Source organism: Hemiscyllium ocellatum, chromosome 39 (assembly GCF_020745735.1).
Source record: "Hemiscyllium ocellatum isolate sHemOce1 chromosome 39, sHemOce1.pat.X.cur, whole genome shotgun sequence".
NCBI classification, from domain to species: Eukaryota; Metazoa; Chordata; class Chondrichthyes; order Orectolobiformes; family Hemiscylliidae; genus Hemiscyllium; species Hemiscyllium ocellatum.
This window is the reverse complement of record NC_083439.1, coordinates 3349748-3366299: the sequence shown is the minus strand read 5'-3', so window position 1 is coordinate 3366299 and position 16552 is coordinate 3349748. Positions and strand designations below refer to the sequence as shown.

At 45.9% G+C, this 16552-nt stretch overlaps 1 protein-coding gene across 2 annotated transcripts in view; it reads right to left on the bottom strand.

The window, feature by feature from the left end:
• Positions 1-16552, bottom strand: part of rasgrf1 (Ras protein specific guanine nucleotide releasing factor 1) — a 92899-nt gene that overhangs the window by 22867 nt on the left and 53480 nt on the right. For both annotated transcript variants that reach the window (XM_060853336.1, XM_060853337.1), the window contains exons 8-14: positions 11279-11388; positions 9421-9539; positions 8980-9140; positions 7120-7183; positions 5805-5941; positions 3136-3218; positions 1559-1807 (exon numbers count right to left, since the gene is read on the bottom strand). In XM_060853336.1, coding sequence (XP_060709319.1) covers positions 1559-1807; positions 3136-3218; positions 5805-5941; positions 7120-7183; positions 8980-9140; positions 9421-9539; positions 11279-11388 — 923 coding nt within the window. The remainder of the gene's footprint in view (positions 1-1558; positions 1808-3135; positions 3219-5804; positions 5942-7119; positions 7184-8979; positions 9141-9420; positions 9540-11278; positions 11389-16552) is intronic.

The window sequence follows — 16552 nt, the reverse complement described above, 5'->3', positions numbered from 1 at the left end:
ATAATCTCCAAGAATACAAACAGAAGGCTGAAGCTGGTGTTAAAGGTCAGTGTCTTTTTTATTACAGCCAGTGTGGACATGATAGCCTGAATGGCCACCCTCTGTGCTCAAAATTCTCCTGTTACTAAACGTAAGGGCTGGTGTATCTGTGGGCCGCTGTGTGGAAACCTGTTGGTGTGGCAGGGAGCAGGAATGGGCAGCTCTGCTGTCCTCAGGCATCTCCATCCAAGGAGAATCCCAGTTTCACAAGGAGCTCGCAGAGCTCAGAGGGGAAGGAATGGGCAGCCCAGGGCTGCTGCCTTCGCTTCCCTCGCTGCTCCTTCCATCTCCTGGCACTTTGCTCTGTGTCCCATCCACAAAGTGGACAGTCAAAGATTCAAGCCAGTAGAAAATGAGCTAGCCTTGGCTCACCAACACTTGTGGGGCTGAGGCATGATATTGGTCTGGATGCACTTCTGATTTTAATACCTGAAACTGGGCAGTAACCCACTCTGTTTAGGGATGGAAGGGGTTAAAATGGATCAATAATCAGGGTTAGAACAAATCTTTCTGTTTGCAGGCTCCCTATGTGGAATGGCTGTTGCCCATATCTCGGGTGTTCACACAGCTCCCACACAATCTCAGATTGCTCACCATAAAGCACTTGCTGATTTTAAATCAGAAAATTGTGATAGAAAGAAAACCATGCAATTTACACAGAGAGAAAATATGCTGCAAAACATGATCTTTTATCTTGTTGTACAAGGATGTTGCCAGGGTTGGAGGATCTGAGCTACAGGGAGAGGCTGAACTGGCTGGGGCTGTTTTCCCTGGAGCATCGGAGGCTGAGGGGTGACCTTATAGAGGTTTACAAAATTATGAGGGGCATGGATAGGATAAATAGACAAAGTCTTTTTCCTGGGGTGGGGGAGTCCAGATCTGGAGGGCATAGGTTTAGGGTGAGAGGGGAAAGATACAAGAGAGACCTAAGGGGCAACTTTTTCACACAGAGGGTGGTGCGTGTATAGAATGAGCTGCAAGAGGAAGTGGTGGAGGCTGGTACAATTACAACATTTACGAGGCATTTGGATGGGTATATGAATAGGAAGGGTTTGAAGGGATATGGGCTGGGTGCTGGCAGGTGGGACTAGATTGAGTTGGGATATCTGGTCAGCATGGACGGGTTGGACAGAAGGGTCTGTTTCCATGCTGTACATCTCTATGACTCTATGATTCTATACTGTTAGCAAATTTAACAAAAATATTGATGAATGCTGACAATGAAACAAGAAATCAACCACTTTGTCAGAGAAATTGATCAGCAGAAATCTTCATGGAAATATTGATAAAATTACTCCCAGGTGACCAGAGTAGTCCTGCTGTTTACCATTTGCTGTAGTACGGTGTGCTCTCACACACTCCCGGTCAAAGACAGCCAACCAATCCCACCCTTCCTCATGGCCCTTCCTACAGTTGCTATCACACACGCGTGCACCCTGACATTCACACATTTGCTCTCAGACATTTGTGACTTAAAATGTATAACACATGAACAGGGAACTGTCACACAAATGGACACCTTGCAGGTATTGCACTTATCGGCTTCTTGTAGATGGTGATGAGCTTGTCCAGCACCACACCAGCTGTAGTGAAAACTCGATATGAATGCAAGAATGTGTTGAGGAAGTCTATACTCAAGAAGCGGAGATCAGTCAGGCGTTCCAACAAGCGTTCCACACTTGCATAACGAATCTGAAGCACTTTACAGGAATTGAGGGTTTTGCTGAATCGTATATCAACATCATCACAGTATAGGCTTGTGTCAGACCTGCCAATTGAGTTATAACAGCATTAGTAACGTGGTCAGGAAAACATGTTCAGATTATCTGTAGAGTTTACAAAGGCATAGCTAGCGTGATAGAGATTGAGGCCCTTTGGCCCATCGTGGTCAGCTCATCTTCAAACATCAATCCATTTGAATTCTATTTCCCAGCACTAGGCCCTTGTCTTGGAAGCCCGGGCATTTCAAGTGCTCATCTCAATAGTTTTTAAACATCCACTCTTTTAGGCAGTGAATGTCAGATACCCACAACCCTCTGGGTGCAAAAACATTTCCTCAAATTCCCTCTCAACCTCCTGCTCCTCACCTTATGGCTGTGCACCTTGGTTATTGGTCAATGGGAAAATGTTCTCCCTATCCACCCTCTCCATGCCCGTCAGAAATTTGTGCACCTCAGTTAGATCTTTCCCCAGGCCTCAGCCTTCTCTGGTTTAAGGAAAACAACCCTAGCCTATCTAATTCTTCTTCTGAACTGAATCACTCCAGTGCAGGCAATATCCCGGTGAATCTCCTCTCTAGTTCAATCATATCCTCCCTATCGTGTGGTGATCAGAACTGCACACAGAGTTCCAGTCCAACTTAGCTTATAGAGGTTAAAAAAAAAACTGCAGATGCTGGAAACCAGATTCTGGATCAGTGGTGCTGGAAGAGCACAGCAGTTCAGGCAGCATCCAACGAGCAGCGAAATCGACGTTTCGGGCAAAAGTCCTTCATCAGGGCTTAGCTTATATCCAGCTCCATCATAACCTTCTTGCTCTTGTATTCAAAGCCTTGACTCAGGGAGGATAGTTGGAAGATAGGAAATCAGTGACTAACGCAGCAAGAAATAGTTGTCTGGATTGTACTGTCCCGAAGAGTGGGGGAAACACATTTGTTGTAACTGTGCAAGTACAAATTCACATAAATAAGGGAAAATATCGGTGCAGACAGGAGAGCTAGAAAAAAGGTATAACTTTCTCAAAGAGGCACAATGGGGTGAATGATGTCTTTCTGTGCTGTATGTATCCTGATCAAAGTGGCACTGGTTTCTGTAGGTCACTATAGCTAAGAACAGTCTGCGATAAATCCACCGCCTGTGGGACTTGAGCTTGTTCAATGCTAACGACAGGGAGGGAAAATAAACTACCATCTCTCAGGAAATGATACATCTCTGCATTTATCAGGGATAGAGATTTTATAACAGAGTTTCTGAGGTCCATGAGGAGTTTATTGGGATAGACTGTTAATCCAATGAGGAGAAGGAACTCTGGACTGTTTCCCTTATTTACTGAGGTAAGGGCAAAGCCGGGGAAAAAACACAACAAAAATGCACTTACTTAATCATTTGAGGAACTGTGACTTTTGAGTTTTCTTCAAATGCATTCATCATCAGACCATTGCACCGAATGTTGTCTATGCACTAGGGAGAGTGAAAGAATTCAGTGAGCTGTGCAGAATTCGAGGGAGATTTAAAAACGTATAATTACTTTTTGCTAATGTTATTATCAGAATACTGTGAAACAGGCTAGAGGGGCTGAATGACCTCCTGCTCTTCCATTGGGCTACCACCTCTGCAGCCAAATTCTCCCTGCTCTTCCAATGGAAGTGTTAATCCACGATATGGATTAAAATCTCTGACACACAATATCTTCAACATAGAGTCACAGAGTCATAGAGATGTACAGCATGGAAACAGACCCTTCGGTCCAACCCGTCCATGTCGACCAGATATCCCAACCCATTCTAGTCCCACCTGCCAGCACCCGGCCCATATCCCTCCAAACCCTTCCTATTCTTATACCCATCCAGATGCCTTTTAAATGTTGCAATTGTACCAGCCTTCACCACTTCTCTTGCAGCTCATTCCATACACGTACCACCCTCTGTGTGAAAAAGTTGCCCCTTAGGTCTCTTTTATATCTTTCCCCTCTCACCCTAAACCTATGCCCTCTAGTTCTGGACTCCCCAACCCCAGGGAAAAGACTTTGTCTATTTATCCTATCCATGCCCCTCATAATTTTGTAACCCCTCAGCCTCCGACGTTCCAGGGAAAACAGCCCCAGCCTGTTCAGCCTCTCCCTATAGCTCAAATCCTCCAACCCTGGCAACATCCTTGTAAATCTTTTCTGAACCCTTTCAAGTTTCACAACATCTTTTCATTAGAAAGGAGACCAGAATTGCACGCAATATTCCAACAGTGGCCTAACCAATGTCCTGTACAGCCGCAACATGACCTCCCAACTCCTGTATTCAATACTCTGACCAATAAAGGAAAGCATACCAAATGCCTTCTTCACTATCCTATCTACCTGCGACTCCACTTTCAAGGAGCTATGAACCTGTACCCCAAGATCTCTTTGTTCAGCAACACTCTCTAGGACCTTCCCATTAAGTGTATAAGTCCTGCTAAGATTTGCTTTCCCAAAATTCCCTCGCATTTATCTGAATTAAACTCCATCTGCCACTTCTCAGCCCATTGGTCCATCTAATCAAGATCCTGTGGTAATCTGAGGTAACCCTCTTCACTGTCCACCACCCCTCCAATGTTGGTGTCATCTGCAAACTTACTAACTGTACCTCTTATGCTCTCCCATGGGGAACCTTGTCGAACGCCTTACTGAAGCCCATATAGATCACAGCTACCGCTCTGTCCTCATCAATCCTCTTTGTTACTTTTTCAAAAAACTCAATCGAGTTTGTGAGACATGATTTCCCACACATAAAGCCATGTTGACTATCCCGAATCAGTCCTTGCCTTTCCAAGTACATGTACATCCTGTCCCTCAGGATTCCCTCCAACAACTTGCCCACCACCGAGGTCAGGCTCACTGGTCTATACTTCCCTGGCTTGTCCTTACCACCCTTCTTAAACAGTGGCACCACGTTTGCCAACCTCCAGTCTTCCGTCACCTCACCTGTGACTATTGATGATACAAATATCTCAGCAGGAAGCCCAGCAAATTAAAAATTAATTCAGGAGGAATTATCCCATTTTCTATCTCCTTGCTGCTCTGTGCAATAATGATGGAGTGTGAAATCGCCAGAAATGTTTAAATTGAGTTCATGTTTGTGGAGGTGCTAGGACTGGACTGGGGTGGACAAGGTCAGAAGTCACACACACTGGGTTACAGCACCAGCTGCTCTGAAAGCCTGTGATTTCAAATAAACCTGTTGGACTGTAACCTCGTGTCATGTGACTTCTGATCTAAAGGGAGTTCAGTGAATATACAAGATCCCATGGCAACGCAAAGGCGAGAAAGGAGTCATTGCTCAGTAAACGCTTGCTCAGCCAGTACCGAACAACTAACTGTTCATCTCCTTAGCTCATGATGGGAGATGCTGAATGAAAATTGGCCATCATGGCTTTTATTCTTCATTCTCAGGTCATGGACAGTATCAGCAGTCAGTAATAATCTCTGCTGGTCCTTCCTCACAGGAATGAGGGAGTACACATTGGAGTTTAGAAGAATGAGAGGTGACTGTATTAAAACAAACAAGTTTCTTAGGAAGCTTGACAGGTTACAGGAGGAGCTGTTCCTGTTTGTGAGAGAGGACCAGAAAACATCTTCGCAGAATAAGGTGTCATTTGTTTAAAACTGAAACGAGGAAGAATTTTTTCTCTAAGTGAGTCGTGGATCTGGAGAATTCGTTACAGCTGTCGACATTGGGTCACTAAGTGTATTTTAGACAGAAATAGGCAGAATTTTACTCAATAAGGGAATGAGGGGTTATGGGAATAAGGTGGGAAAGTGGAGTTGAGATCAGCCATGATCTCATTGAATGGCACAGTAGACTCGATGGGCCGAATGACCTACATTTGCTCCTACGTCTTATGACTTTATGGAGTAACAGTGAGAACTGGATAAATCCTTGAATGGAGATGTGCAGTATAAATCGAAGAGAACAGGAGGAGTGGGGTCTATTTGAGGAGGTTTCTCATTGTGTTGATATGGGTAAGATGGTGGATGATCTTCTGAACTGGAAGAGTTGATGAGGGTTTACTCACCTGGCTGATGTCACTTGTCCAAGCTGCTTTTTCCTGACGTGATGAAGCCACCAGGATCACGGTGAAGGATGGGGTGTCTTTCGGTTCCACAACAATTTTGAAGTCGAGGTGTTCCAGGTCCTGTCCCAATCCCCGAGCTGGCAGGTTTAAGCAAGACAGTCACTGTTTTCCAACAGGAATATTCCTGGTGATCTTGCATTCTGTCCCCATTCAGTTTGGGATCTACCTCCATCATACACCATCCCAAGGAAAGGGTTAGTACCTGCAGCTTGACAATTGGCTTCAAAATGTTCCCCATCTCCCTGTCAGAAAGATCTCAGATCACACCTCCACATGCCCTTCTCACACGCACACATACCTCACTCATACCCATATCCCACCCCCCCTCCACTCACAGCCACATGCACACCCCCATACCCTCCACCCCACACCCTCACACTCCAGTTGTGTTAGTGTCACAGACTAAGGCTCATATTGCACCAACATTCTTATGATGACAATGAGCAATGTGACTATGACCGGATCCTCAGTGGTTAAAGCTGGTGATGGAGGGATAGGAATTGGTCAGAGAAAAACCTGCTCTTCTTCCACATCCTGCAATGGGATTTTTTTACATCGACTCAGGTGACTGTGTGGAGTTTGCACATTCTCCCCGTGTCTGCGTGGGTTTCCTCCGGGTGCTCCGGTTTCCTCCCACAGTCCAAAGATGTGCGGGTCAGGTGAATTGGCCATGCTAAATTGCCTGTAGTGTTAGGTAAGCGGTAAATGTAGGGGTATGGGTGGGTTGCGCTTCGGCGGGTCGGTGTGGACTTGTTGGGCTGAAGGGCCTGTTTCCACACTGTAAGTAATCTAATCTAATCTAATCTAATCCCAGCAGGTATTGGGACCTTCGCTGTATCTGAAAGATGCCACCTCTAACAGAGCAATGCTTCTTCAGGACTGCATTAGAGTGTCTGTCGCAACTTGGTATGCTCAAGGCCTAGAAGGGACCTGAAGCCAGAAATTTGTGATTCAGAGGCAGGAAAACTACCAACTGAGCATAACAGCGCACACGCGCACACACACACACACACGCGCGCACACACACACACACGCGCGCACACACGCGCACACATGCACACACACACACACACACACGACACAACTGTATACACACATATGCAAGTACAGAAGCATATGCATAGAATCCCTGATACATGTACACACACCCAGACACATACACACACACAGATACTGACACACTCATTCACACACACACCATATGCACACAAAATACTAACGCAACTTTATGAATCTCTAAACATTTTTGACGTACCTTCATCTTCTGTGGTTTCTGTGTCTTCCATCAAGGTGCAGTCGATAAGTGAAAGTACTCCATTCTGTAAGGCAGTTCCAAACACATTACAAAGGAAGCCAAGTTCTACAAAAACAATTGTTCAGCTCTTTCTCCCATCTGAGATAATGTGTCAGACACATGCCCAGCATTGGAGACACAGAGGGGGAGATGAAACGTTACAGAGCTGTGTGAAGTGATGCACTTCAGGAGGAAGAATGGAGAGAGACAATATAAACCAAATGGTGCAATGTTAAAAGGGGCTGCAGCAGGATCCAGCTGAGCGATCCTGTCTGTAAATTGGTGAAGATAATGACAAGCCCAACCTCTTTACTGGGTACATACTTTCTCTGATAAAGAATACAAGTCACAGAAATGAGAAAAGGCTTCAAATTCAATTTGAATCATAGAATCCCCACAGTGTGGATGGGGACCATTCAGCCCATCAAGTCCACACCAACCCTTCAAAGAGCATCCTACCCAAACCCACCCCCCTTACCCTTTAACACTGCATTTCCCATGGCTAACCCACCGAGCCTGCATATCCTTGGACACAATTTAGCATGGCCAATTCACCTAACCTGCACATCTCTGGACTGTGGGAGGAAACTGAGTACCCCCACACAGACACTGGGAGAACGTGCAAACTCCACATAGACCCAAGGGTAGTATTGAACCTGGCACTGAGAGGCAGCAGTGCTAATCACTGAGCCACCATGCTGTCCACTAGTTGTTGGATTACCTGATAGTGAACTAGCAAAACAAAATATGCTGTGGTTAGCTGGAGTTCCCCATGGTTAAGGAGAAACTCAGTCAGCATTCCTGAGGGATAAACAGCTGACACCTGCTGGAGGGGAGGTGATTACAGAGGAGGGAAGCCAGGAGCTGCACCTCAGTGAGAGTCAGCATCACTAGGGGGAGCAGGCTTCATGTGCTCTATGTAAACTGCAGGGAGACAGCGCCAGGCGTTGGGGTCTGGATGCACCGCACGATGGAAGTAAGTTGTGGACCAAAGAAAATCAAGTCACTATTGAGCTGTGGGACAGAATCCCAGAGGGCAGTGCACACTTCCAGAAAAGGGGAGAATGGAAAGGAAATGGGGGAGGGTGAGATGCAACCCTGTTAAGGACAGTCTCTCACACACATATTCCACGAAGTACAGTGACCAGGAACTCGGTCACAGCCTCTCAATTTCCCTTCAGCCTCCCAACCAGCCTCCCCAATGGTCAGAGACACTTCACCCAGAGAGCCAGTGCTGGACACTCTGTGCGGTTTCTGATGTGCTCACAGTTTTACTGTCAAACCGAATTGATAAAGGGAAAACAAAACAACCGCGAGAACGGTACGGTAGACAGATCTCCGAGTGGGGCAAGTGGGTGTTCTGCTCACATCAACATCAGAAATTGAGAGGGACTGGTAGCGAGAGACCACAGAGCTAAGACAATTGGCAAAAGGACCTGAGGCAAGAGCCGTGGAAACACAGTGTGTTGTAACTTTCAGAGAGGAGTTGGATAAACACTTGCAAAAGGAAAATTGTATATGGCTGTGGAGAAAGAAACAACAGGGAATGGGGTGTAAGTGGTGGTGTTTTTCACAGAGCTTGCCCAGCCATGAAGGAGCTGGGTTGCCGCTGTCTGCTGTAGCACTGTCTAATTGTCTGAACTGGAATGGTGGAGACGTGAAAGGTCTGAACTGAGAAGGGCTGAATTGCTTAGTTTGTCTTTGCTGGCTTCTCTCTCTCTCTTATTCCAATGCAGAGACTGCCATGTCATTTCTAGACTTTTATTAAATGCCTGAAACCGTGGGTCTGAGTGGAACAGTGTGGTGGGGGGGGACACTTACTTTTGTTAGATGGAGTTTTCCACCTGATCCTCTGGTGCATATTATCAAGTGTTTGGAAAACAGAAAACATTGCTTTTCTCCTTCCTTTCTCAGAGATAGCGATCCCAATCGGCCTCGGGTAATTTTCCCTTTTTCAGTCATTGGTATTTGGATAAGTGACCCTGGTCAAAGAGAAAAAAAATCAGGTCGTTATTGGGAGAAAAATGTCATTGTCAAGGTGAGATTGAGTACAAGATTTAGAATTTGCTTTATTACCTCTTAAAACTGTTGAATTTTATCATAGCAGAAACCCATCAGTAGGTATTCATGTGGAATGAGTCTGGAGGAGAGATGATGTGCTGGGATCTTCACAAACCAAGCCAACAGCAGTTACCCACCCATCGTGGAACAAAACCCATCATTAAATCTCACCAAGACACAACCCCAGCTATCTCATGTTACCTTGTCGTACAAAGGTCTGGCTGGTGTCCAGAAGGATCTCACATCCCTCCACTATCATCCGTTCAATGGCAAGGTTCTTGCGAATATTTTCCGTTTCACTTACTTCATCGTGCATTATTCTGAAGGAGAGTGTAAACAGGTGAATCCTCACGGACAAACTCTCACATCTAACAAAACTTCACATTGAGACAGTGTTCAAACTCCATTCACTATCTATTCACAAACTCTATTCACTGTCAACAACCATAAAATCCAAACAGGTTTGTGTCAGAACATGGTCCCTGGTGGGTAAGCGGTTTTCGACAGTCTGGCAGTTTCAGCTTTAATCCCTTGACTTTGCCGAGGTTGGCCATTTCACTCAGAGCTGGGAGAGGCTGCTACAAGGGAATACAACAACTGCTCAACTCCAAAGGGGGAAATAGTTTCAGATTCATCACTATGAACATCATCCCCCCGATCTCTGTTTGAGGTGCAGTGAATAAAAGAAGAGATCTTTGTGGAATAGCCAGTCTTTATTCAGCACTACTTCAGAATGGCAGCTGGCATGTTGGCATGGCAACCAGAAATGAAGAGGAATCAACTCCCCCTGAGGGAGGGGGAGGTGTGGGGATGGGTATGGTGATTTGGAGAGAGGCTGAAGGCAGGGGAGAGACAGAATCACAGAATCCCTACAGTGCAGAGGCAGACCACTGAGCCCATCCATCCATCCATACTAACCCTCCAAAGAGGATCTATCCAATCAGTGTAACCCTGTATTTCCCATGGCTAGCCCACCTCGCCTACACATCAACATGGTGGCACAGTGGTTAGCACTGCTGCCTCACAGTGCCAGAGAGCCGGGTTCAAATCCTGACTCAGGCGACTGACTGTGTGGAGTTTGCACGTTCTCCCCGTGTCTGCGTGGGTTTCCTCCGGGTGCTCCGGTTTCCTCCCACAGTCCAAAGATGTGCGGGTCAGGTGAATTGGCCATGCTAAATTGCCCCTAGAGTTAGGTAAGGGGTAAATGTAGGGGTATGGGTGGGTTGCGCTTCGGCGGGTCGGTGTGGACTTGTTGAGCCGAAGGGCCTGGTTCCATACTGTAAGTAATCTAATCTAATCCATGAACACTATGGGGCAATTTAGCATGGCCAATCCACCTAACCTGCACATCTTTGGACTGTGGGAGGAAACTGGATCACCTGGAGGAAACCCTTGCAGACACGGGGAGAATGTGCAAACTCCACACAGACAGTCACCCAGGTCCATGGTGCTGTGAGGCAGCAGTGCTAACCACTGAGCCGCCCTGAACTGTGAAAATTGGTGATGTACTTTTGGTGGGACATGAAGGATATGAGAGGATGCAGGATGGAAAACTTCAATTATTCAGATGGTTGGAAACGTTGGGACTATTTTCCTTGGGGAGGGTAAGAGGAAGTGTTCAAATTTGAAGGCTCTGGACAGAGTTGTTTGGGAAGAACCTGTTCCCAATAGTGAAAGGATCAAAACTAAAAAGGCACAAAGTTAAAACAATTGGCAAAAGATGCAAAGCCAACAAGTAAAATTGTTTGCATGCAGCAGGTGTTCGGGACATGAATCCATCCGGACTCTGGCTCAGGCAAAAAGGGAATTAGCTGGTTCTCAGTAAAAGGAGCAATGTTGAGGGTTACAGGGAGAATGCACATGAATAGCTCAAGGTGAATTGCTCATTCAGATCGAGAAGAGATCATGGGCTGAACACTTTCTTTCTGTATTGTAACAAATCCGTGATTCTGTTATTTGGAGCATCTCAAGTTGAATCTCAGAGATTGGTGATGGACAATGAATTGAAACTCCTAGCAGGGGGCAGCATGGCTCCATTCTGCTGTGCTGGGCTACTAACCGGGAAAGTTCCTCCAGTTTTGATTTGGCGTACTCCAAGCTCTTCCTCTCCACGTGTTCATGAGGCGTGTGGGCCAGCAGTTCGTGCAGCGTCAGGATGTACCTGGGGATCTGACACGGGAAGGAAGAGAAACCAGTTTAGGGATTGGTTACGAAAATGTGAGCTCACTTTAAAGTAAGGTACGACCTAGGAGCAGGAGTAGGCCGTCTGGCCTATCGCAGAGAAAGTGAGGACTGCAGATGCTGGAGATCAGAGCTGAAAATGTGTTGCTGGAAAAGCGCAGCAGGTCAGGCAGCATCCAAAGAGCAGGAGAATCAACGTTTCGGGCCTGAAGAAGGGCTCATGCTCCTTGGATGCTGCCTGACCTGCTGCGCTTTTCCAGCAACACATTTTCACCTCTGGCCCATCGAGCCTGCTCCACCATTCAATAAGATCATGGCTGATCTTCTCATAGACTCAGCCCCACTTACCCGCCTGCTCACCATCACCCTTAATTCCTTTGCTGTTCAAAAATCTCTTTGCCCTAAAAACATTCAACAAGGTAGCCTTTCCATGATGAACCAGGTTTTGGAAGTGGACAAGGAAGCTCCTCTGACTTTGGGAGTGAAATTGGGCGTTACACATCATACTCGATAATGAATTAACACCTTAGCGTTACTGGGCATTATAACGTTGCCTGTCCCCTAACTTTAACCATTGTTAGTTCCATACAAAATCAGACCGGGTGTAAAACTCATGTTGCTGAATCCTACATTGATTTTGTTTCGGCTCTGTGAGGGTTGTGTTCAGTTTTTTGGAAGGATTCTTGCAGCTTAGTGAGTTTTCTCACTGTATCTCACCAAACTCACCTCATTGATTACCTACCCTGCCCCTCTGACTGCCCTCTCACCAGATTTTCACCTGATGTTACCATGTGCTGGTGCAACATGGAACAACATGCAATTCCATGGATACCCGCTGAAGGACCAGTACCCCTTGTGAGTGTGCCATCTTTCAAAGGCTAATGGGCACTCAGACAATCCTCAGACAGGATTGACCCTCACTTCAAGGCCATAAATCCCACTGCTCACAGCTGGCATGACTGACACTCCCTCACACATCCAACCACATCCTCTCTCCCTAGTCACTTACATCTTATCTGAACGCACTCTATCCCAGTGTTACTCTGTCCCAGTTTCCACTGTAGACCCACCATTTGCCACAGCCTGGTATGGGATCACCACATTCAGGCAAGGAATCTGACAAACACAAACATGAGCTTTATTTACAGGCAGGACAATTAGACACAAATAAAATGAGCAGAGGGTGAAGTTTGCACCCACTCCCCCCCACCCAGTGCAGACCAAATGTTGGCATTGTGACCAGTGACTGTTTTCTAGCCCATTGTTACCTGCTACACCCAGCTCCCATTGACTGGAAGCAGGTATCGATGAGGTTTTGTCTGGTTGTGACTCTGACACGGTTGGGCTCCTTCTCCCACTGTCCTGATCCCCCTCCTCGGGACACTACTCTCACCCCCCCAGTACATCATTGGTTTAGTGATACTGTACCCCACACAAGGGCTAAGCACATTCCTTGTCCTGACAGAGACACGCACAGAACCCTACACCCCTGCCCCTCCATCCAATCCCAATAACCAAGGCCATGTCTCCATCAGTCATTCAGCTTCCAGCTCGGTGAAGGGGTGGTGCTGAATGAGCCCCCAACACACCACATCAGAAAAAGACCCACATCAGTCCTTCAGTCTCCCACTGTCTTCAGTGCAAGCTGTTGTTAAAATTACAGATGGTCTGTCCCTTCCACAGCAACCACCCCCACCCCCCCACCCTGAGGTTGCATGAATAATGTCTTGGCGTTGGCCAGCATTAAACCCTTTTCAACTCATTGCTACTAACTTGAGCATCTTTGAGATGTTCAATTCACAGCCATCAATGGCCTCTGAGCAGCATCTAACTTGCAAGGCACCTTCCCTCTGCATTCACAGCAAACAGGTGAAGAAATGGTTACAGATTAAACCTCACTGAGTTTTGCAAATAGCTATTTCATGTCTTTGTTGCTTCAATCTCCCAGCACCCAGCAAACATGGATCTCTCACTTTCAGCCATCAAACGTACACTGATACTAACATCCTCCTGCCTGAGCCATTTTCTAATTACGCGTTACGTTAGAGAATAGAAAGTGATGCCAGGGAACACAACTCACACCTGCCAGCACCTGACTCTGCCTGGTCACTGTTTATTCCCCACCCCAATAACCCATGTCCCCTCTGACCTCACACGACCACGACGCGCATCTCCATCTGTTCCACCCTCTCTGTGAAGACTCACCACATTGAACTTTGCCCCTAACTGTCCTCTCTGCCCCCTGAACCCTGACATTACACCTTTATGATTTCCCCTTGCTGCCCATCACTCTCCTGTGTCCCACTGACATGTCAGCTTGCAAGGTACCTGCTCGGATTTCCATACTGAGATGTTTTCAAGTCCAGCTTGCTTGGTAAGAGCCATTTTAACAAGTAATATTCCTCTTAATTGGTAACTCATTGTTACCATGCCAGAAATCGCCACACCACTTAAAAAACAAACTTCTAAAAATTCAGTCATCAAACACGGACATCACTGGCTGGGCCCAGCATTTATTGCCCATCCCTAGTTGCCCCTTGAGAAGGTGAGGGTGAGCTGCCTTCTTGAACTGCTGCAGACCATCTGCTGTGGGTAGACCCACAATACCCTTAGAGACGGAACTCCAGGATTTTGACCTAGAGACAATGAATATTCCCAAGTCAGAATGGTGAGTAACTTAGAGAGGTAGTTGCATTCTCATGTATCTGCTGCTGTTGTTCATAGAATCCCTGCAGTGCAGAAACAGGCCATTCGGCCCAACGAGTCCACACTGACCCTCCGAAGAGAGTCCCACCCAGACGCAATCGCTCACCCTATACTTGTAACCCTGCATTTGCCATGGCTAACAAGCTAACGTTCACATGCCTGAACACTGTGGGGAATTTAGGATGGCCAATCACCTAACTCGTATATCTAAATGCAAGTGGTATGGGTTTAGAAGGTGCTGTCTGAGGATCTTTGGTGAATTTCTGCAGTGCATCTTGTGAATAGTACACTCTGCTGCTACTGAGCGTCGGTGGTGGAGGGAGTGGATGTTGTGCCAGTCAAGTGGACTGCTTTGTCCTGAATGGTGTTAAGCTTCTTGAGTGTTGTTGAAGCTGCCCCCATCCAGGCAAGTGGGGCATACTCAATCACATTTGTGTCTTGTGGATGACAGACAGGCATTAGAAAGTCAGGAAGTGAATTACTTGCTATAGTATTCATAGCCTCCGACCTGCTCTTGTAGCCACTATATTTATACAGCCACTCCAGTTTCTAGTTACAGATAATTCCCAGGATGTTGATAGTAGAGTTTCAATTATGGTAACAACATTGAATTTCAAGGGGTGCTGGTTAGATTGTCTCTTTTCAGAGATGGTCATTGCCTGGTATTTGTGTGATGTGAATGTTAGAGCATAGAACATAGAACAGTACAGCACAGAACAGGCCCTTCAGCCCACGATGTTGTGCCGACCAGTGATCCTCATGTAAGGTAAACCTAATGTACGAACCCTCAAATTTCTGTGACCATCTGCATGTCCAGCAGTCTCTTAAATGTCCCCAATGACCTCGTTTCCACAACTGCTGCTGGCAACACATTCCATGCTCTCACAACTCTCTGTGTAAAGAACCCGCCTCTGACATCCCCTCTATACTTTCCTCCAACCAGCTTAAAACTATGACCCCTCACGTTAACAATTTCTGCCCTGGGAAAAAGTCTCTGGCTATCAACTCTATCTATGCCTCTCATTATCTTGTACACCTCAATTAGGTCCCCTCTCTTCCTCCTTTTTTCCAATGAAATAAGTCCAAGCTCAGTCAATCTCTTTTCTTGCTACTTTTCAGCTCATGCCTGGATATTGTCTTGGTCATGTTGCATTTGAACACAGACTGCTTCAGTATCTGAGGAGTCACGAATGATGCTGGATTAAAGATGGGGTGAGATGCTATTGATGTGGTCATGGGTCTCACTGCACAATGAGCCCAGTTCTGGCACAAATCAAACCAGAGCCGACGATGCTCAGACCTGTCAGATTTTGCCCAATTTCACCAATTTAAATTTATTGATACTGTAAACATGTCTTGTTTCTCTCAACATACATTCTATGTTTTGACGATCGGATGGTCTCATGCAATTCATGGGTCAGGGAGAAGTGGTTGGTGTTGCTGGAAATGTCAAGGCCGTTACTGTGTACAAAGGTTTGACCTTAACTGTTTCAGGAATTTACCAACCATTATTTATCTGGTTAGCATCTCTTTTGGCTAGAGTTACCATAAACTAGTGCTAGTCCTGACATGGCTATCAAAAGTTAATAATCATACAACACCAGGTTAAAGGTTTATTTGGAAGTACAAACTTTTGAGCACTGTTCCTTTGTCAGGTGGCTAGTGCAGCAGGATTATGGGACACAAGATTTATAGCAAAAGATCAACATGTCATACAGCTGTTACTTGTACTATAAATTCTGTGTCCTATGATCCTGCCCCACTAGCTACCTGACAAAGGAGCAGCGATCTGAAAACTCGTGCTTCCAATTAAACCTGTTGGACTATAACCTGGTGTTGTGTGATTTTTAACTTTGTCCACCCCAGTCCAACACCGGCATCTCCAAATCATGGATATTGAAGGAATGAGACTTTGATTGTCACATTTGATGATAAAGTTGTTACGAGTGTCATTCTACCTGAAAACTCTCCGATTACCTGAGATTTCCGTGGACTGAAAATATTTTTAAAAGAAAGAACAGATATTGGTCCCAAATGGTTACTTGTAATCATCTGACTCGGTTCATCCAAGCTCATGAAATTATCAACAAATAAAGATCAGCCTGGGCTGAAATTAACATCATTATTAAAGGCAGTGAAATTCAGGTCTGTATCTCCTGGGTAATTCACACCTTTCCACAAGTTACATGTTAAAAATAGAAGGTTATCTGTGGGGTATTCAGCCTGGAAAAACAGGCAGCAGACTTCGGAATGTACAAATGGGCCTTAATCAACAATGCTTCAAAGCTGGAGAACACAAATAAAGAAAATATAAGGAAGAACTATTCTCTCTCAAACTAAAATTCAGTGACTGGTAAACAAAAACCACTGTTCATGAGAAAAAAACAAGGTTTCCTGCATGTTTCATCACTCTGGAAGAAACAGGGTGACATCTCAATTGTTGGGA